General features: G+C 39.0%; 1 protein-coding gene across 3 annotated transcripts in view; it reads right to left on the bottom strand.

Annotated features, from left to right (window-relative positions):
- The window catches only part of SPTLC2 (serine palmitoyltransferase, long chain base subunit 2), a 113,621-nt gene that overhangs the window by 63,820 nt on the left and 25,899 nt on the right, over positions 1-23,902 (bottom strand). For all 3 annotated transcript variants that reach the window (XM_008590279.1, XM_008590284.1, XM_008590271.1), the window contains exons 2-4: positions 23,362-23,556; positions 4,544-4,698; positions 2,402-2,550 (exon numbers count right to left, since the gene is read on the bottom strand). In XM_008590279.1, the coding sequence (XP_008588501.1) occupies positions 2,402-2,550; positions 4,544-4,698; positions 23,362-23,556 (499 nt within the window). The remainder of the gene's footprint in view (positions 1-2,401; positions 2,551-4,543; positions 4,699-23,361; positions 23,557-23,902) is intronic.

The raw sequence follows: 23,902 nt of genomic DNA, 5'->3' as shown, positions 1-23,902 counted from the left end.
AAAAATTTTGGTTAAAAAAAAAAAAAAAAAAAAAAAAAAAAAAAAAGAGGGCCAGCCCATGGCTCACTTGGGAGAGTGTGGTGCTGATAACACCAAGGCCATGGGTTCGGGTTCCTACATAGGGATGGCCGGTTAGCTCACTGGGTGAGCGTGGTGCTGACAACACCAAGTCAAGGGTTAAGATCCCCTTACCGGTCATCTTTTTTAAAAAAAAATAAAGAAGTACCAGAATGCAACTATACAGCAGTCCTGGAGAGCAACCAGTCCAAACTGAGTCAGGAAGCAGGATGTAATTACATTAAGGAAATATCTAACAGTACCCAGCAGACCACATTAAAAAAGAATAGGATTTTCAAGTTTCCTCCTCCTAGAAGCTACCTAATAGATTTTAGCCAAGAATTTAAGATGAGATAAAGATCTAACCAAGGCTCCTCTAGCATTAAACTGGTAAGGGATCAGAGAAATAGAAACCTTCATGATGTAGGTGCAAAGTATATTTCAGATCAATACAAAAGACTATCCCATTTCTTATTTACTGAGTTATTCTACAGCCAAACTTTTAAAAATGCAGATTTTTTAGATCAAAACTTGCATACTACATATACACATAGACTTTAAGAATTAAGCCAAAATACAAACTCACTTTTAATCTTTAAAAATAAATAAATACAAGTCAGATCACTTTTTATGCTCAGATACCACAACAGAATCTAAGGATCTTTCTGGTATCTAAGAAAACATATACTAGCCTATTTCCAGAAACAGGGCAGAGAACCTATGAAAATTTTGAAAAGAAACCTAAATAAAATTCAACATGTTCTAACTCTCACAAGAGTTTACTTTTAATTGGAATTTACTTTAAAAAGCAACTCTGAATATTTTCTAGGATGAACTGCTTATGTTTCTTGGCCCAGGGTAATAACGTTGAACCTAGGAGTAAAAATTATAGCAGGGATAACTATAGGAGCCTCCTAGGAAACTTCAATAGCAGTAGAAACTAGAGGTCTTGAAGATCTAACAACTTGTACATATGGTTTGAAAAGCCCAATTTAAATAATAAACTATAGGATATAAAAGCTGCACGATTTTTTTTTACTTTTTATTTCTTCATTTTGTTTTAAATTTAGTGAATTGACAGAGTTGCTGTGGTAGACTAAATACGGATGCAAATCCTTTGTTACTCTTTCCATTATAGAGGTGGAGTCTAATCCCCACAACTCTGGAATCTGGGCTGGCCTTAATGACTTGCTTTGACCAACTAAAAGAGGCAAAAGTCATATTCTGGATCTGCAAGGCTAGGCTTGGGCATAAAAAGATTTCCAGCTTTCAGTCAGGTATCTTTGAACACTTGCTGGGGAAAGTCTGCTGCTATGTAAGACAAACGACACGTAAGATCACCATGTTGTGAGGAAGCCCAAGGTAGTAACAGGGAGGAGCTACACAGAGTTCAGCCATCCCAACCTAGGTGGAACATGTGAATGAAGCTGCTTTCATTCCACTATCTCTAACCTGTGTAAGAACCACCCAACTGTGCTTGCCAATCCTCAGACCTAGAAAAAATAGTGAATTGTTTTAATCTGCTAAGTTTTGGGTGATTTATAGTAATAAATACCAGAAGTTATGCCTTATAACTTCTACAGTTATCTGTTATCTGGAACAAAATGGAAGAATTTAAAATCTTCCTTTGAACTAAAATAAATTAAACCTCTTTATAAAAAGCTGCTAATTCTTTACATTTTACAGGCTTGTAACAATAATAAAAAGAGCTTACATTTATTGAATATCTGTGTTCCAAGTGCTTTACATGAATTAGCTTATTTAATTCTTGAAACAGCTCTATAAGGCAGAAATTACTAGTAGCCCCAATTTGCCAGTATGAAAACTGATTAACCCTCATATGCCCATGTGCTGATAAGTGGCACTCTTAACCACTACCATTTGCAAAAGCCAATAAAATCAATGTTAAATGAAACAAATACTTATGGAACTCTTCCGGGGACATTCTGTATGTATAACATATTGGAAAAGATACATATATCTCAAAATGTGTTAAACGCATTAAAATCATCCATCACTTCTGAAAAAGAAAGCATTGTTTTTTTTTTCCTTTTTGTCTTTTTTCGTGACCGGTAACGGGATCGCAACCCTCGGTGTCGCGCCCGTGCCGCGCTCAACCAGTGAGCGGACCAGTCTCTATATGGGATCCAAACCCTCGGCGTGAGCGCCGCACTCTACCGAGTGCGCCACCAGGCCGGCCCAAAAAAAAAGCATTCTTTACCTGATATAAACTACATGGCAAAGTAAGTGTTTAGATCCTTAACACTCTAGGTGTTTATCAGTATCCTTTGCACCTGAGTAAAAAATAAAAAGTAGCAGCTAGCCAATAAGAGCTTACACTTACCAATCTCCTGCCGAGTGCTGCACACTCCAACTCCATACTCCTCGAGCACTTTGGCAGCTGCTTCTTGACAGGATCCAGTATTCCGTGCAAATCCAAGATAGTTGTAGGAACCCATGTTTATAACACCTTTAATTATATTCCCTGTATACCTGTGTTTCAATAACATAAAAGTTAATAAGACTCATGAGCTATTTAAATACTTAAATGTAATAATAAATGCACTGGTAACACAAAAGAAGTACCGCAAACAGGAAGTAGAGAGAATGTGGTCTATGTGAAAAGGATCTGACCCGTACTGGCCAGCCACCTAAAATAACCAAAAAAAAACAAAGAAAAAAGCTCAAACTCACTACCAAGTAGGGAAATGAAAGTTAAACAAAATACAAATTTTTACTTATTAATAGTGATAAGATTTAAAAGCTGTTGATATCTCTACTGTTTGCCAGGACAGTCTCTAATATACTGCAGATAATGTCAGCCAGTACTTATTTTTGGAGGGCAGTCTGGCAGTAGTTATCCATTAAAAGATATGCATACTCTCTGACTCATCAATTCCCACACACAAGCATATATACATGAAGACCCTTTAAGTGCCACTACACAATTTGCCACGTCCCTTTCCCAGGCACCAGGACCAGTGACATTCCATATGGTAAAAGTTCAGACAGCCTGGGTCCCTAAGTAAAGACAACACAGTACAGAGGTACCCCAACCTAACATGGACATGAAGTGTGGAAAAGAAATAAACTGCTGTTGTTTCAACTCCCTGAGATTTTGGGCCTATTAACACAGGATGACTCAACCCAACCTACTATACCCCAGAACATCTATACTGTAGGATACTATGTAGCCACTACAAATAATGAATTTACTGTGAACACACACATGAGAAGGATGTTACCAATATGTTAGCAAGCAAAAATATAGTAAGCCATAAAATAATTTATATAGTATGATCCCATTTTCTTTGTTGTTTTGTTGGCTGGCTGGTACAGGAACAATCTCATTTTTATAAATCAAAAAACTACCTGTGTGTAACACCAGTAGATACACTACACACATCCTCACAGAAAACATCTGGAAGAATAATACAAAACAAAGTGATAATAATGGTCACCTCTGAGGAATGAAGGAGGATTTGTGGGAAGTGGATTTGCATAGGGATGGGGTTAGTTGTCATGGGGGACTTTCAGTTTATCTGTATTATTTGTCTTTTCTTTTTAGTGGCAATATAATCATGTAATACTTTTGCAATCTAAACAATAAAATAAAATGTTTTCTAAACCAATCCATTTAAGTAAAAATACTCCATATACTCTTAAATCATTTAAAAAATCAAAATGCCCAGAAATAAATTCAGATACTTGATTCTGGTACGTGGCATAATAGAATCTTTCTCATCTTCTTCCAGGACAGCAATGACACAACTATTAGATTTTGGTTACAGTCCCACAAGTCCATGAGGCCGTGTTCATTTTTCTAATAGCTGGTTGTCTGTCTGTTATTTGGATTGGGTAATTTCCACTGTTCAATCGTCAAGCTCATGGATTTTTTCCTCTGTCTGTCTACGCCTGCCTGCTGTTCAGTCTGTCTGTTGAGGTTGAGGTTTTTTGGTTTTTTTTTTTTTTTTTTTTGGTTTTTTTTGTTTTTTTTTTTTTTAAAATTTCCTTTTTTTTTTTTTTTTTTTTTTTTGGCAGCTGGCGGGTATAGGGATCAAACCCTGGACCTTGGTGTTATCAGCACCATGCTCTAACCAACTGAATTAACCAGCCAGCCTCTTTTTTTTTTTAAATATAAATCAAATTTTGTTCTCAGGGCTGGCTGGTTAGCTCAGTTGGTTAGAGCATAGTGTCATAACACCAAGGTCAAGGGTTCAAATCCCCGTACCTGCCAGCCATCAAAACACACACACACAATTTTGTTCTCCACTATATAACCCAACACAATATCAAATGTAACAAAAATATATTTTAAAAATCTCACTAACAATGAACACGTGCAAGGGAACTAATCATATTGTACTGTATCCTCAGCTGCTACTCCTATTTTGAGAGATTACTCAATTTGCAATATAATATTTTCTCAAATGAAGAAATTCTTTTGCTGCTGCTGCCAAGAAATAATTTCCCAACCGAGACTCACCTGAATGACCAGTTATAATCATCAGACTGTCTCTCCATGATGTCCACCTTGGCTCCAGGCACACTACAGATAGGTCGATTCCAGTTGTCTCTTATCCTCATGTAGAGGTTCCTTGTATAAAAGTTTTCAAAATCCTGATACAATGATACAAAGTCCTGCCAACAAATGGTGAAATACTATAAATTTAATTAAGTTTCTTTAAAAACAAATTTTACAACTTCCCTTTTCATACTGCAAGATAAATTGTTTTTAATTAACTCACCAATTCTCTATGTGTTTATTTTAACACAACTTTCATTAACCAGGTAAAAATCACTTAACTTTGATGGCTGACCTATATTATTACATGGTTTCAAATAACTGATTGCATGAATATGAAGCCAGAGAATTTAATTAAGTAGGCCTCATAAAAATAAAACCTAGTTGTACAGTTTTGGCATTAAATGTTTTCCCTTCCTAATAACCTCAAAAAGACTGCTCTTCCACCCTCTCCCCTCCCCAGGTAATATATTAGATATATTAGGAGAAAATGCAATAAAAAAACACTATAATTCCAATTTCAAACAAGAAAAATTACTCCAACATTACGATTCTATCCTCTGCATATTACCAAAGATCAAAATGAAACAAATCCAGAGAAAAAGTCATAAACAAGAAACACTAAAACGTAGGTTACAGGAAGCCACACACCTTAATGTTTTCTTCCCCTTGGATAGGAGTTTAAAAAAAAAAAAAAAAATCCTCAAAATGAATTCCCATGACCTGGGACTCAAAGCTTCCCTTTCCTCTTTAAGATTAAATTATACTAAAATTTAACTCTGTAAAAACTCAAATCACAGTGGAGCTGCAATGAATGCATAATGCTATGCCCAGTGTGGTATGACAACTGCTCAGAACACACATGACCAGACCACATGAGATCTACTTCACTTTTGAAGGCAAAGGGTAAACCAAACAAAAAGGAAAGGGAACTACAGTTCTACTATAATCAGCAAACAACTGAGTTTCTTTCTAGCCCTCAGATCTGGGCTTGGCACCAATTTATATTAGCCTGTCAAATAAGCTAATCAAAAATGTTTTAAAAGGCTTAAGGCTTATTCTGTAAAAGATTTTCACTGCTAAAGAAGACTCTACATAAAACTCTAAAATTAACAACCTTAGAAGACATTGGACTGTAAAGTGCCTAAAAAATGAGTCTCACAGTAGATAAATCTCCTTAAATAAAGCTGAACAGAGTCAGAGATTACTCTACGAATTTGCAGTACCTGATACCAACTCACAATTGTTTTTAATGTTTACCTCTCATAAGGATAGAAAATATAAATAAATAATGCATCTAGCACTTCTGGAGTTTTATCATTTAAACAGTATGTTCCTTTTGATAGTCTCCTCTTCTAACAATACTGGATGAATAAAAATAGGAATAGAGACATCCAAATTCTTTTTTTTTTTTTTTTGTCTTTTTCCGTGTCCGGCAATGGATCGCAACCCTCAGTGTCGCCCCCGTACCGGACCGGGACCGGCAATGGGATCGCAACCCTCGGCGTTGCCCCCGCGCCTCGCTCAGCCAGTGAGCGGGAACCGGTCTGCATGTGGGATCCGAACCCTCGGCGGGAGCGCCGCCGCGCTTCCCAAGCGGCACACTAGCGCAGTGCGCCACCGGGCCGGCCCGTGACATCCAAATTCTAATTAAAGACTTTTCTTTGACTATTATTCACTATGCATTTATCACCAAAAGGAAAAAAAAAGTAGTCTCCAATCCTTTTCAATTCACATCAAATAGGGTAACAGTACTAATTCTTCTTATGAAATCACAGTACTGTCCATCTCATTTCTTTATAACCTATCTAAACACTGCATATTAATGTTTAAGGTATTAACTTGAATACTTGAGGGAAATATTTCCTCACAAATATTTATTAGTAACAAAGAGCAATATTTTTTGTTTTTAGTACATAAACATCAAAAAAGCTTAGAATGTGATCCAGATAACAGAAGGGTTATCAAATCCCAAGATAGAAAAAGAGCTGCAGGCTAGAATGAAGTAGAGCTTCACCCCTCAGCCTTGGACTAAACCAACATAGCTAGTGACATAGCTGTCTGTGGTTAGGAGAGAAGAAATGGGTTCCACCTTCTAAACAGAGAACTGTTACTGCCATTACAATGAGAGAACAGTGAAGTCCTTGAGACAGGGAGGGGCGCACAAGGAGAGGAGAGAAGTTCTCAAAATGAGGGATGTCACAGATCAAAAGCAGGTGGGACAGAACGGTAAAAGAGAGGGACTGAAGTCTTAGCTTCCCTTTACTCACTAGCTAAGTACAGGGTAGCAGCTGTGACCTCAGTTAGAAGGTTCAGCTGAGAGATCTGAAGGGCACCTAACCAAACTTCCTGCAGCTTTGCAATGAAGAAAAGAGAGAGGAGGGGATAACTACTTGGGGTTCCAGTTCTAGGCAATAAAGTGTCTGTTTCCAGAAATATCTTATACTCTTTAAATATTCTAGGATTAGAGCTAAACTAGGGGACTTATCTTTTCATTCATTCATTCAAATATCTTTTAGTGAATATGCAATATATGTTGGATTTTATGCTAGACTTTCAGGATAAATGAAAGAACAAGACTATCTTCTCTGCAGACAATGAAACCCTCACTATTCCTACCCTCATCTCCCCCATTCCCACCACCCTCTTCTTCCTCCTCAGTTTGGTCACTGTGAAACGACTTTAGTCAGGGCTGACCAGATATACTCAGTCACAATGCTCAGTCACTGAACATTTACTGAGCATACCTTCTAGGCACTAAGCTGGGCACTGGGGATGAAAATGAGTAAGAACAACCTCTACATCCCCTAACGTCTCTTAGTGTAGTGGAAAGACACCCAAATAAATAAGATAGAGTAAGTACTATAAAGGAATGCTTGCCCAGAGAGGGAAAGAATACCTAACTGCTAGGTGAGTGACACCGACAGAGTCAAGTGCAAGCAGTCTTAAGGATGCACTCTTGGTGGACACTCTTCCCAGAGAACTTAACAAACCCCCACACACTAGCACATATAAGTAGAGAAAAACAGCTCGTGGTTGAGACTACCTGATGGATTGGTTGGGCTTGAAGTTAAGCAACTTCCTAGGGCCGGCCTGTGGCTCACTTGCGAGAGTGTGGTGCTGGTAACACCAAGGCTACAGGTTCAGATCCCTACATAAGGATGGCCAGTTCGCTCACTTGGGAGAGCGTGGTGCTGACAACACCAAAGAATCAAGATCCCCTTACTGATCATCTTTTAAAAAATAAATAAATAAAGTTCCACCCTTGACATATGTGCCAAGTGCAGGTGGAAAAAACTGGGATTAGTAAACCAACTTTAGCAGTCAGTACATAGTATTTAAAGAAAAAATTTATATAAGAATCATGAAATAGGGCCGGCCCGAGGCTCACTTGGGAGAGTGTAGTGCTGATAACACCAACGCCATGGGTTTGGATCCCATATAGGGATGGCCGGTTAGCTCACTTGGGAGAGCATGGTGCTGACAACACCAAGTCAAGGGTTAAGATCCCCTTACTGGTCATCTTTGGGGGAAAAAAAAATCATGAAAAGGCTCTACTTCTGGGGGCCGGCCCGGTGGCGCACTGCTACATGATGTCGGGGTAGGATTGAGCCGAGGGTTCGGATCCCACATACAGACCGGCCGCTCACTGGCTGAGCGAGGTGCGGGGGCAACACCAAGGGTTGCGATCCCGTTGCAGGTCCCGGTCCAGTACGGGCGCGACACTGAGGGTTGCGATCCGTTGCCGGTCACGAAAAAAGACAAAAAAGGAAAAAAAAAAAAAGGCTCTACTTCTATTCACAACTTGGCTAAGTAAAGAAAAACAGGTTGAAACAAATAAAAATCTACAAAATGATAGTATTAGGTATCACAGACCTCTTTTTAAATGGCATACTTATTTTAAAAACAACTTTCTCACTGAAACGATTGAACATCCATAGGCAAAAAAAAAAAAAGACCCTTCACCTAAACTTCACAACTTATACGACAATTAACTCAAGGGGATCACAGATTTAACTGTAAAACATAAAACTATGAGGCTGTTAAAAAAACCTTAATATACTGCTGGTGGGAATGTAAAATGGCATAGCCAAGGTGGAAAACAATTTGGTGGTTTCTCAAAAAGGTAAATATAGACTTTCCATATGACCTAGCAATTCCATTCCTAGGTATATACCCAAAAGAACTGAAAACAGATATTCAGACAGATACTGGTACTGAATGTTCACAGCAGCACTATTCACAATAGTCAAAAGGTGGTAATAAAATATGGTATATCCATATAAGGGATTAGTATTCAGTGATAAAAAGAAATGAAGCACTGTCACATGCTACAATGGTGAATGAACCTCAAAAACATACTAAGTGAAAGAAGTCAGACACAGAAGGTCACATATTGCATGATTCCATTTATATGAAATATCAAGAATAGTTAAACCACAGAAACAGAAAGCGGATTAGTGGCTACCTGAGGTTGGAGGGGAGGGAGTAATGAGGAGTGACTGCTTAATGGGTATGGGTCTTCTTTGGTGGTGATGAAATGTTTTAGAACTAGATGGAATGGGTGGTTGCACAACACTGCAAATATAGTAAGTACTATTTACACCTTAAAATGGTTCATTGTATGTTATGTGAATTTTACCTCAATAAAACAAAAGCAAATACCAAAATAAAACAAAAATAATTTATTGGGGTAAGAAATCAATCTAAAGTTCAATCTATCTATACCCTCTCATAGTTACTAGAAAACAAAAAGAGTTCTATTATTTTCATTTACTCTGCCCCCCCCCATATTAGAGGAGGCCGCAGGTATACATTAAAACACGTGTACTCTCAACTACTAGCACTTAAGTATGGCAGTCCACGATATATAACACATAGTTCTGCTGAGGACACGGACATGAATCTCACCCAAATACAGAAGGCAAACAAGCAAGAGCATAAGCGCGCCTAGTATCAACAGTGCAACTAGGATTTGAATTTTCTTTCTTTTTTTTTTTTTTAAAGATGACCGGTAAGGGGATCTTAACCCTTGACTTGGTGTTGTCAGCACCACGCTCAGCCAGTGAGCGAACCGGCCACCCCTATATGGGATCCGAACCCGCGGCCCTGATGCTATCAGCACCGCACTCTTCCGAGTGAGCCACAGGCCGGCCCAAGATTTGAATTTTCTATTCCTATCCTAGAACACTAGATAAGTGACAAAAACTTGATTTATGAAAAATGCCACCCTCACTCACCAACAAAAAGTACACCTCAAATGCTGCTGACATCAGTGAAGAGAAAATGAGATATGAGAAAGTAAAAGTTCTTAGAAAATATAACTTTTGGATAAATGAAACATGGAATGTCAAAATAAACAATGGGTTGGAGCAATGACATATACAAATTCTCCATTCAATAAATTATTTTTCTCAATAAGGAAATTTAATTAATGAAAATCTTATATTGGAAGGCCGAGCCCGTGGCGCACTCGGGAGAGTGTGGCGCTGGGAGCACGGCAGCACTCCCGCCGCGGGTTTGGATCCTATATAGGGATGACCGGTGCGCTCACAGCACTCACTGGCTGAGCGTGGTGCAGCTGGTCTCAAAAAGGACAAAAAAAAAGAAAAGAAAATCTTATATCGAATGTCCTGGCCAGTTTAAAAACACAAAAACAAAATATGAATGAACAAACAAATGACACTGTCCATCAAATGAGGTAAAAGCTTAGTGGAAACTAAATAAACCCTACAGTTGGGGTAGAGGAGTAAAACCTGAACATGCAGTTAACTTGTACTGTTAACTGAAGAACAGGTTATAATAAGCACTGACAGCAAATCTCAAGTTTCCCAGATGTTTCAAGATAAAACTCTGGAGTCTATTGTCTATGGCGCCTTTGACAAAGCAGCTGTCTTCTGAAAAGCTGAGAGAGAGTGGCCATATGTAGATACATACCCCATACAGAAAAATGGCTGAATGAACTCGTGCTTGCTCTGTATTCAATCAGTCCTTCAGCCACATGGAATAAGTGAGGAAGATGACCAGAATCTCTAGGGAAATGTTTTACTTGAATTCCAAAGATCAAACAGGGCTCTGATTTCCTGAAGCCCAATTTATTTTGTTCATGGAAAAACATGTACTGGTCATAGAGTAGGATTGAAATTTCCTGATGTGAATTAACAATTCCTATCACAATCTAAATTTAACTTACCAATCATTATTCATATTATATACCTAAATCCTATTTCTTTAAAAATCTGTACTATGTCCAGATATATGCCCTTTCTTTTTACTTTCTTATTTTATTAGGTTGAATCACATAAAATTGTCATTTTAGTTCAAAAATGATCAAATATTGGCACTTTCCATGTAATGATTCAATATAACATTTATAGATTAAAACAATGAAATTAGGACAATATATTCATGAGCTTGAAATAAGAAAAAAATGTTTCAAACATGGTACAAAAAGCACTATTCATAAAGGAAAACTAATAAATTTTCTTAGTGCAGAAGAACTTCTGTTCATCAAAAGACACTATAAGTAGGGCCGGCCCCGTGGAGCACTCGGGAGACTGCAGCGCTTGGGAGCACAGTGGTGCTCCCGCCATGGGTTCGGATCCTATATAGGGATGGTCGGTGCACTCACTGGCTGAGCGCGGTGCAGGTGACACCAAGCCAAGGGTTGCGATCCCCTTACCGGTCACAAAAAAAAAAAAGACACAATAAGTAGAGTGAAAAGGTAAGCCACACAATAGGGAAAGATAGTTCCAAAATATATTCTATACATAAAGATTTCCTATAAACCACTAAAAAAAGACAGAAACTCAACAGAAAAACACACAAAAGATTTTGTGAAAGCTGTCAGAACCAAAATGGAGTCATGCATGTCGAACACTAACAAAAAAATAAATACGCAAAGCCTGTAGGCTGAGAAGGGAGGGCCCACAATAGGCACTATTACAAAGCCTCTCTTACGCACATATGCCACTAACAAAAACTTCTGAAAAGGAATTTTCACACTGCAACTTGCTATATGAGTCACAAGGACAGCTAGCGGGATGTACAAGAACACTTGCCTGACACTACCTCCACTGATGAACTGATGTCAACTACTGCAATAAGCCCCTGTAACCAATGTTTTCTGTTTCAAAATAAATTATATGGTTCCCGTCAAGATGGTGGAGTAGACCGTGCGCAGCGTCACGCTCTCCCAGAAATCAACTAATTTACAACTATATAAAAAAGTAACAGCCAAGCTGGGGCCGCTAGAGCTCAGAGGAAGAGGAGGAGAGACCCACGGAGTGCATGAAGATGGGAGAAGCTTGAATGATGAAAGAAAAAACTGCTCTGACCATTTCATGCCACAGCTGCTTTAAGGCTGGAGCTACTGAGCTCACGGAGCAGGAGCCAGCAAAAGCTGCAGCTGTGCCCTCCGAATGCAGTTGCTTGGAGGCGGCAGGGGAGAAGAGGGCCTTGGTGGCCCCTGGGCCAGCAAGAACACTAATAGGGTTCTGGTGGACCCACACAGGATCAAGGAGCCACTCAGAGGCCAGCAAGTCATCGCAAGAGACTGGTGGCCTGTCCCATGGGAAGTGTTTGCAGCATGGGCAGTGGGAGAGACAAGCCCAATGGGAGAACACTGGGGCACAGCAAGGACAGCTGATCTGCACCCCAATCAGCATAGGACCACTCAAAGAAGGCTGGTCAGGAATATAGAATTGCATTGGGCACAGTTTGACAAAAAGACTCAGGCCCAGATCAGAGTTTCTACACAACCCCAGTGCACTGGGTCTCTGGAGAGCCAGAAGTACCTATAAAGTCAACCATTATAACCTGTGCTGCACAAAAAGCCTTCCTTAGGGAAGCAGCAGCAAAGCAGCAATTTAGCTCAACCACAGAGTTCAAGTACTGGTCCCAACAGGAAGTTTCCCCACTTTAGAAGTAAGCAAAAGACAAAAAAATTAATTCCATCTCAGACACACTGCCATTGCTGTGGGTCCACCCAGGGACGTGAGGCATGGAGCCAGAGATGGAGCCCCCTCCCCTCAACCAGGCACACCACCAGTGCCAAGGAACATGCCAAAAACATCACTTCCATGTGGGTGGCCCACTACAGCCACCACAATAACCACGGCTGCCGCAAAAGCGGCTAGACGCCACAACCACCACACAGATGGTCCACCAGCCACTGGAATGCATCAACACAAGGAGAGTTACCACCAGAGATAAAGAAAAGATGAGGATGTCTCTCTCCACAAAGCCCATTCCAGAGTGACAGAAGAAGCACCTGCTCTACAATAATACTAAGGGGCCTGATCACATCTCTCAGCATTGGACAGATCACCTAGGCTACAAATCAATAGAATAACCATTATTCTTTCAGAAGGAGAGAATAAATCTAGGGTAATTAGAAGGGGAAGTGAAGAGGGTGAGGGGGATGTGGTGAGATTGGATAACGGGCATAAAGAATAAGTATGATTTGCAACAATATATATGCTAGTAATGTTGATTTGATCAACATACCTCAACGTTGAACCCCAAAAATATGTATAATCAATTTTGATTCAATAAAAATATATAAATAAATAATGTGTACTTTTCTCTTTTGCCTTCAAAACCTGTCTTCCTTTACCTCCCTAAATATGCACATAGTTTACTATGGCATGCGTATTCCTATCACAATGTTCTATTCCCAATTAAACTCATTGTTCTTTTAAGAGAGTCTCTCTCTGTGTGCAATATAGTTTGACAATTTGAACAGGTACTTCACGAAATCAGCACTTTCCATGGTCATTAAACATATAAAAAGATGCTTGGCTTCACTGGGGAATAGAGAAATGCAAATTAAAACCACAATGAGACACTAGCACATATACACCAATTGAACTGGCAAATTTTAAATTCTGATAACATCAAGTGTTGGTAAAGATGTGGAACAATGAGAATTCCCAAACACAGCTGGTAGGTGTACAAACTGGTACAATCACTTTGGAAAACAATTTGGCGCTATCTGATGAAACTGAAGAGATGCATACTCTACAATCCAATAATTCCAAGCCTGCAGAAACTCATACATGCATGCCCAGGAAACACATATATCAGAATGTTTATAGCAGCTTTATTAGTCACTTACAAAAAATGAGAGAGACCTCAAAGTCCATCAACAGTAGAATGAATAAACTGTGCTATGCTCGCAATGAGATACTATAGAGCAAGGGAAACAAATGAAGTGGAGGTCTGTAACAAACAGCTGAAACCTATGTTGAGTAAACAAAGCAAGGGACAAAAACACATACACAGGTTGAGCATTCCTAATCTGAAAATCTGAAATCTGATATGCTCCAAAATCTGAAACTTTTTCAGTGTTGACATGACACCACAAGTGGAAAATTATACACCTGACCTCATGTGACAGGTCATGCGTTTCATGTACAAAATTATTTAAAATACTGTATAAAATTACCTTCAGCCTATGTGTATAAGGTGTTTATGAAACATAAATGAATTTGTGTTTAGACTTGGGTCCCATTCCCAAGATATCTCACTATGTATATCCAAGTATTCTAAAAACCAAAAAAATCCAAAATCTAGAACATTTCTCATCCCAAGCATTTCAGATAAAAGATACTCAACCTGTACAATGTAAATGTATTTATATAAAGTTCAAAAGTACACACACAGGTGACAAAGCTATAAGGAAAAGTCAGGATAATGGTTACCTCAGGGGAAAGGGAGACAGTAAGATTGAGAAGGGGCACATGAGAGGAGTGGTTTCTGTGATGATGATAATACACTACTTCAGAGGTGGTGGTTTCATGGCTGCTTACTTACATAAGCATTCATTATACTCCACACTTACTTTTTATTACTGTTTCTAGGTGTGTGCGGCGTTTATGTTTATGTTGGTTATATACTTGTATAACCAACAAAAAGTTTAAAAATAACAGAAAAAAAATGTGTTCCAATTAAATAAATTCAAACTTTCTATATAGAAAGAAAAAAATATTTTCCATGACATACAATTTATTCTGAAAGTTTTACATGACAGAGTTTGTTGAGCTGCCTGACTCTGGGGTTAAATGTGTATCCAAATTTACTTAGCCTAACATCTGATCACAAGAAAATCTACTTTGTCTCATCGTGCTAAGACATTTAGGCTAGTGGAAAAAAATCCACAGGGTTTTGAGTTTTTACTCGGGCAATGTCTTTTCTACTAGAGAAGGAAATAACTTCATAAGATAGATCTAGAAATAGCTGAAACATGATAAAATTATTTCAAAACTTAAAACTAAGAATTAAAAAATCCCAAGTAAGTGTAGGGGTAGGGGGAGGCGATGACCAATGGGTACAAAATTCAGTTAGAAGGAGTACGTTTGATGTTCTACTGCACAGTAGGGTGACTATGGTTAACAGTTAAGTTTTGTATATTACACAATAGCTAGAGGGGATGGCCCGTTTCTCAACTGGTTAGAGCATGGTGTTATAACACCAAGATCAAGGGTTCAGATCCCTGCACCGGCCAGCCATCAAAAAAAAAAAAAAAGCTAGAGGAGAGGCTTTTGAATGTTTTCACCACCAAGAAATGATAAACGCATGAGGTGATTGATACATTAACCACCCTAACCCTACTATTATACAACATATATATCAAAACATCAGATTGTACCCCATAAATACATATAATTACAATGTGTCAGTTAATTTTTTTTAATCCCAAATAATTCCCACCCAAGGAACTGCTGAAATTGGAGTCATCCTATGGCTAAAAAGCATTACACAGCTAAAAGCATTTATTTTATAAGTCAACAATTTTTTCTATACTCCTATTTAATGAAAAAAAAAGAAGTAGGTGAAATAACCTATGAAAGACTATTAGATTCAACTTTAAAACCTTTGAACCATGCTTAAGTAAGAGCTTTTCCTACTGCTCATGTAAATCATACTTCTGTTTGTTCTTTTCTGTTTTTAATGTTAAAAACAGGAAGTCACTTCCTTGATGTTTCTACGCTGTCTATGAAGGCATAAGATGAGATTTCCACATTAAAGATACTTGTTTTCGGGCCAGCCCATGGCTCACTCGGTAGAGTGCGGTGCTGGTAACACCAAGGCCGCGGGTTCGGATCCTATATAGGGATGGCCGGTTTGCTCACTGGCTGAGCGTGGTGCTGACAACACCAAGTCAAGGGTTAAGATCCCCTTACCGGTCATCTTTTAAAAAAAAAAAAAAGATACTTGTTTTCCCCAGAATTAAAACTGAGTCATTTGTATGTATGTGCAAGTGTGTATTCACCCCTGACCATGAATACTTCAAAAGACTCAAAATTTTTCATTGTTACTGTTATCACCACTCACAATACCATTCATACCCTAAGCATTTACTGAGTAATATGCACCAAGCATTCTTCTAGGCACTAGGTATAAAGCAGTAAACAAACAAAAAAAAAAACAGTAATCCCTGCATTCCTGGAATTTATATTCTGGTGGAAGAGATACTAAACAAGATATATATATAAAATATAAAGTATGTTAGGTAGTGAAAAATATTAATGGAAACAAAAGCAAGCACAGAAGGGGAATGTACAATGCTGGCCTTATGCTGCAATTTAGCTAGGGTAGCCCAAGTAGAATAGAGAACGAAAAAAAGTAATGGAACTACCCACGGGACTAGGTGGAGGGAAAGTCTTCCTGACAGGACAAACAGCAAATACAACGGCAGTGGGGCAGGAGTTTGCCTGACATGTTCAAGGAACAGCAAAGAGGCCAATGGGGCTAGAGCAGATGAGTGAGGGACCAAGCAGTAGGAGACAGTGTCTGGTGGTAACGGATGTTAAGAAGTGGCTGAATTGGTATTTTTTGATGGACCACACATGGCGTGTGACAAGAAGAATCAAGGGTAACTTCAAGGTTTTTAGCTTAAGCAACTGGCAGAAGAGAGTTGTCATTCACAAAGATGGGGAAGACAGCTAGTTGATTAAAATATCAGGTCAGTTTTAGAGTAAAGTTTGAGATGCCTATGTGGAAATGTCAAGTGGGCAGCTAGATATAATGGGGAAGTCAATGGTGGAGATAAACATCTGGAAGTTATTGGTATACAGAAGGTGTTGAAGGTATCCATCGAAGGATAAAGCCTCCTGAGCCACACCAAAACTTAGAAGTCAGGCAAATGAGGAAGATCCAGCAAGAGAGAATAAAAAAAACAGCCAGAAAGGCAGGAGAAAAACCAGGCAATTACAATGTCCTGGAAACCAAATGAACAAAATGCTTTCATGAGAGAGTGATCAATTGTGTCAAATGCTGCTGATAGGTGACAAGGTAAAGACTGAGAAAGGATTATTAGATTTTGCAACACAGGTCATGGGTGACACAGAATCATTTTAGTTGAAGTGGTAGGGGCAAAAATCTAACTGGAGTCAGTTCAGTAAAGAGTGGGAAGCAAGACACTGGAAACAGCAACATCAGATAATTTTGTTATAAAACAAAGAATGGAGCAGTAGATGGAAGAGAAAGTGGGATCAAGAGAAGAAGGCTTTTTCTGTGATGGCAAAAATAACACATGTCTGCAGGTTAATGGGAATGATCCAGTAGTGGAAGACAAACTGTGGCAGGAGCTGAATAACCATCACCCTAAGGGTCAAAACTGGAAGAGTATTAAATAAGAGCATCAGAGTACTGGCAGTCATCACATGTGACCTCTAACAAGCCCTACCGGACAGCTGGATTCAGGTAGAGTAGACCACATTTTCACATTTTCAGTTACTTACTACCAAAATTTATGGCATTTCCAAAATGCTTTAGTGAGAAACATAAATAAAAACAAAATACAGCTTAAAACCTAAGGAAACTTCAACATGGTTTCTTAAAATGGAATCCAAGAACTCCTGAGGGCTTCTGCGTACTCTCAGGGACGTATAAATTCTATTATTATTTTTTAACTCTCTTTTATCATTTTGATAAACATTTAAAAATAACTTAACCAACTGGTAAAAGCACACGAAAATCAACTACATTGTATATTGATAAATTAAAATAATAAATAAATAAAATATGAAGGAAAAAAAATCACTTCACCAGTTTAACATCCCAATGGTACTTAATTTACACTTGTAATAACTTAGAATATCAGACAAGAATCCAGTTATTTAAACTTTTACATTCACAGTAATAATAATTTTTTTAAAAGTCCCAAATTGCCGGATGCAAAGAAAATCTGAATAAAGAAATTGAAGCTTAAAGATCAAAAGACAAAGCTTGCTGAAAAAAGCTACACTGTTACTCCAAACAAAAAAGCCCAATAAGTGACAAGAAAACTCTTGCAAACCTAAGAACGGCACTAGTACAAAAGGATAAAGTGGTAAATATACCACAAAACTCTTTTAAAGGGTTTATTTTGGGTATAACTTCTTACCAATGAAAAATCCATAGAGTAAATAAAAAGAGATGACTCTCCATATGATGGAATATTATTCAGCAAGAAAAAGTAATTAAGGGGCCGGCCCAGTGGCGCACTGTAGAGTGCGCCACTTGGGAGCGCCGCGCTCCCACTGAGGGTTCGGATCCCATGTGGAGACCGGTTCCCGCTCACTGGCTGAGCGAGGTGCGGGCACAACACCGAGGGTTGCGATCCCGTTACCGGTCAGTAAAAAAGACAAAAAGGAAAAAAAGAAAAAGTAATTAAGTATTGATATATGCTACAACATAAATGAACCTGAAAAACACTGTACCAAGTTAAAGACGCCAGACCCCAAAGATCACACGTTGTATAATCCCATTTATACAAAGTGTCCAGAACAGGAAAATCTCTAGGGACATAAATTAGATCACTGATTGCCTAGTGGGAAGGAGCAGGTGAGGAAGGGGTGATTACTAATGGATATGGGGTTTCTTTTCTGGATGATGAAAATGTTATAAAATTACAGTATGGTGCTGGCTGTACAACTCTGTAAATATACTAAAAACCAGTGAATTGTACACTTTAAATTAGTGACCTTTATGGTATGTAAATTATGTCTCAATAAAGCTGTGTATTGTTTATTTATTTATTTATTTGTTTTGGTATCCAAATCCTTGACCCTGGTGTTGTTCAATAAAACTGTTTTTTTTTTTTTTTTTTTTAAAAGATGACTGGTAAGGGGATCTCAACCCTTGACTTGGTGTTGTCAGCACCACGCTCAGCCAGTGAGCTAACCGGCCATCCCTATATAGGATCCGAACCCATGGCCTTGGTGTTATCAGCACCGCACTCTACTGAGTGAGCCACGGGCCGGCCTAATAAAACTGTTTTTGAAAAAACAGGTAACTTGTCCTGGGCCCCACACGTTGCTTTATGTTAATAAAGCAATGGAAAGTAGTGGTCTTTTTAAAAACAGAATGATCCATAGAATTAAAGAGAAACAAACTGATTAATCCCCTAGCTTAATACACCAGGCAACTGTACTACATTATTAGTTTCCTGAGATACTGCTAAAATGACAATCACCAGACAGTCTTAGTAAGCTCCTTTTTTTTTTTCTCTTTCAGTAAGCTACTTTTTTTTTTTTCCTTTTTGTCTTTTTTCGTGACCGGTAACAGGATCGCAACCCTCAGTGTCGCACCCGTACCGCGACCAGCAATGGGATCGCAACCCTCGGTGTCGAGCCCGCACCGCGCTCAACCAGTGAGCGGACCGGTCTCTATATGGGATCCGAACCCTCGGCGGGAGCGCCACCGCGCTCCCAAGCGCCACACTCTACCAAGTGCGCCACCGGGCTGGCCCCTCAGTAAGCTACTTTTTAAAGAAGTTCTTTCAGGAACTCCTTCTTTTGTATCTTGAAAATTAAACATATCAGGGTGTGGACATATAATATCCCTTCCCAGTATCCTATCCCTCCCATTTTAGAATATCTGATCGTGAACAAGATGTAGAGGCAAAATGTTAGTTTAAAGTCTAGTAAGTGTGTGATAACTACTTACCAAAATTTACTCCTTTGATCTAATATTCAAATAGGAAGCACTCCTTAGGTACTTCCTATTTGAATATTAGAACATTTTTATTAATTAAAGCTTTTGCTGTATCTATCACATACATGTTTCTGGACTACTAGCTTCACCTCACATAAAAAAGAAATAAACCATGGAGCAGGAAAACAACATTCTTATCTAAAACACACTAATAACAGGAGATCAAGAGGTAAAGAATTCCAAGAATTTTACACAATTTATATAAAATAAAATAAAATTTATTGATACAAAATAAAATAATATTTACATAAAATAAAACTCACGGTAACTCATCTTTATTAGTGTAACCATGTGATTCAGTTCTACCCAAAGCAACATATAATATTTGCCTGTGAAGACCTAACATAAATAGTTAAATGGGCTCTCCTTTGTAATGTGGTAAGGAAGAAAATCAGGATGTGGTCATGGATACTGCTCACTCAGTAAAATGAGGAAGTAGCTATGTTGTATTTGCATTTTATGATCCCAAGCAAGCACTTTCCTTCACCTCTCTTCCTTTCCTTCCTTTCTTTCCTTCCCTTCATTTGCGGCTGGCCAGTACAGGGACTGAACCCTGGACCTGAAGTCCTTCCATTTTAACACTTAAATTTGCCTACTCCCGGGCGGCCCGGTGGCGCACTCGGTAGAGTGCAGTGCTTGGGAGTGTGGCGGCACTCCCGCCGAGGTTCGGATCCCATATAGAGACCGGTCCGCTCACTGGTTGAGCGCGGTGCGGGCGCGACACGGAGGGTTGCGATCCCGTTGCCAGTTGCAGTATGGGCGCGACACGGAAGGCTGCAATCCTGTTACCGGTCACGAAAAAAGACAAAAAGGAAAAAAAAAAATTTGCCTACTCCCGGGCGGCCCGGTGGCGCACTCGGTAGAGTGCAGTGCTTGGGAGTGTGGCGGCACTCCCGCCGAGGTTCGGATCCCATATAGAGACCGGTCCGCTCACTGGTTGAGCGCGGTGCGGGCGCGACACGGAGGGTTGCGATCCCGTTGCCAGTTGCAGTATGGGCGCGACACGGAAGGCTGCAATCCTGTTACCGGTCACGAAAAAAGACAAAAAGGAAAAAAAAAAATTTGCCTACTCCTTTCATCACACCTAATCTAGCACCAGAAACCAAACACGATCTATCATATGGCTGAATGAACTTTTCTCTCTGAAAGCTGATTTTTTAAAAAATAAGAAAATGGCATAAGTTAGCTGTTTTAACTGCTAATGCTATCTATTGTGAAAATCCCATTAAAATAAATTTGAATAATTTATCAGTACACTCTTCCTCTCCACAAAATGTCCCCCTCTGTCCCTCATATTTCCTCCTACTACCCCAAGAATTATTTCCTGATTAAGCCTATGCTACTCATTACTTTTTTGTTCTACATCTTCATACAATTCAAGCACTATTTGCTTGTATGATGGCTTTGCAAAGGCCTGTAAGTTTGAAGTGTTTGTTTCCTCAACAAAATCAGAAACTACTTAAGAATAAAACCAGCATGTTCTAATTCTTTCACATGAAGTTAAATATACACAGGCGGCCCCCAATACTTAAAGTTAGTCTACCCTCTGGAAACATGAAACGAGTTCCAAATATAACAAAAGCATTCTTAAAGCAATTCAGATGCATCTTCATCATTTCATACATTCATTCATCACACTTACAGCACAAGCTGTGCAAGCTCTATGGCCACTCCCTGGACTCCTCGTTGCCTACCAAACTTCTTAGTTTGACATTCAAAACACAATTTCTCATGTGTCCACATTCCAGGTTCTCTCAAACATTCCTCATGCCTTTGCCTACCCTATCCTCTCAGCCAGGAATGCTCTGTCTACACCACAATCAGCACTTCCCCGACCCCCACCTCTACATGTCAATTATTACGTCTCTACCATGTGTTCACACTATGACAGGTCTCTGTAGATAAAGATTTTTTTAGTTTGCATATATAAATAAAACTTTAGCTACCATCAGACACACAGTCACAACTGCCATCAACTCAGTCTAGTAGGAGGATATAGGCCCGTGAACAAGTAATTGCTATACTGCACAACATAGTTACAGTATTAGTAAACTATAACTGAGGGATGTACAAAATCAACAAATTGTAGATGCACTCTGGATGGATACACTCAGGGGTAAACAGGAAAATCAAAGAAATTTAAAAATGTGTTTGGGTTTAGGCCGGCCCGTGGCTCACTCGGTAGAGTGTGGTGCTGATAACACCAAGGCCACGGGGTCGGATCCTATATAGGGATGGCCGGTTTGCTCACTGGCTGAGCGTGGTGCTGACAACACCAAGCCAAGAGTTGAGAACCCCTTTCCGGTTTTTTTTAAAAAAAAAAAAAAATGTGTTTGGGTTTAGGCCGGCCCGTGGCTCACTCGGTAGAGTGTGGGGCTGATAACACCAAGGCCACGGGGTCGGATCCTATATAGGGATGGCCGGTTTGCTCACTGGCTGAGCGTGGTGCTGACAACACCAAGCCAAGAGTTGAGAACCCCTTTCCGGTTTTTTTTAAAAAAAAAAAAAAAAATGTGTTTGGGTTTTTAATGATGAAAAGTAGTGTGGCCTAGTGAACCTAGTTTTCAATGTAGGGCTTTACTTGTATAAGGTATTCAAAGAATACCTTCTTAATGAAATTAATTTGTAGGCATTTCGAGGCAATAAATAGGATGGCCAACTTGTGGTGCTGGGGGCCAGGAAAGGGGTGCAAAATGGTTGAGATGAGAAAGGATGCCTGATCCTGAGTTCTCCCAGGGGCCAGATTCCTCAATCCATACACATACTGATTGGTCTTATTTTCCTAGTAGCTGACAAGGTCCTTTACTCTCCCATGTTTTCTTGATGTACTCTTTACCTTCCCACAACATGACCACCACCCATTCCCTGAAGTTTCTTCTACAACCTGTGTTTACTGGCTCCTCTCTCAGTGGTGACCTTGCTACCCCCACAAAAGTGAGAGGTATGATGGACAACAACAACAAAAACTAACGTCTTAAGTCCTTCTTTAACCAGGTATATTCCCTGGGCTGGAGGACAACCTCTCCATATTTCACATGCCAAGAACAAACAGGATTGTTTTGTTTTCAGTAAAATCAGGCATTTTTTACCTTAATTTTATTTATTTATTAAGAATAGTTAATATATGTCTATTGTATAAAACCCTAAAGGCACAAAGGACTAAACAGAGAAAACTGAAGTGAACGAGGTCCTCCTCCCCAGAGACAACCATTATCATCTCTGTTTACCACTACTAAAACAAGATTATTCTCTACCGTAAAAAGAATAGCTCAGCCACATTCTGTTTTAGGGCTTGTGTGTTTGGGGAGAGACACTGATCTGTGAACCAGACAACTATGTATAGTGTGTCTAAGAGAAAACATATTATGAGTTCTAAAGAACACAATCTTTTCAGACGACTGTAAACACAACTTGGGACACAGTATGGTAATGTGAACAGAAAGAACATGGCTGTTGGCACTTCACAGTCCTGTATCCACATACCAGCTCTGACACTAGGCATCTTAGGAAACATCACATACCTTGTGAATTTTAGATTTCTAACTCTCAAAATAGGGGCAGTGTTCCCTACCTCATTGGGTTCTTACAGTGATCAAATAAAAAATACTTTAAATGCTTTAATTTCTCCATGCTTTAACCTTGTTTTCAACTTTCTTTGTGAAATGTTTTCACTTACCTGCATCTACAGTATTATTTTAATGTGCACCCAAATTTCTAAGGAAAAAATTTTGTTTGAAAATACTAAGATTTCTATAAAAGGCTTACATTTACGGAATCAAAGACCCTCTAACAATTACCTTTTGTTCTTCTCTTTCTGTTGCATGGTGACACTTTTCAATTCTCCAGTGCCTCAAGAAATCTCGAAGATACCCAAAGAGGGTGAGTACACCATACCCCACATACGTCAGCACAGCAACCAGCATTGGTGTTTCTTCAAAAGCTTCATTAAACGGTCTTTTATACAGTCCTCCATTTTGTGTAACACGATGGATCTGAAAGAAAGGTGAAACACATTTCTTTCAATCACAGAAAGAAAAAGATTTCTATGTAAAATCTCAGTCCTCAGAGACTTGCAGAACTACACCTTAAGAATTTTCTAAGTAATAGTCAAATGGAACACTAAGACCTAAAAAGGCATACTTGTTTTCAATAGAAATAATTTTTAAATTATATATACTTCAGATGAACAGTAAAAAAAGAGGGAGTGAGAAGGACTGCCTAAGAACAATGCCAAACACTGGTTTTTATCATTATTTGATTTTCTGAAATAGATCCTAAAATGCTGTATTCGAAGAAAGCATAATTTCCTTTGTTCTAGTAAAATATATACATATATAA

Source organism: Galeopterus variegatus, unplaced genomic scaffold, assembly GCF_000696425.1.
Source record: "Galeopterus variegatus unplaced genomic scaffold, G_variegatus-3.0.2 Scaffold140, whole genome shotgun sequence".
NCBI classification, from domain to species: Eukaryota; Metazoa; Chordata; class Mammalia; order Dermoptera; family Cynocephalidae; genus Galeopterus; species Galeopterus variegatus.
The sequence above is the reverse complement of the archived record's forward strand: the minus strand, read 5'-3'. Positions and strand labels throughout refer to the sequence as shown.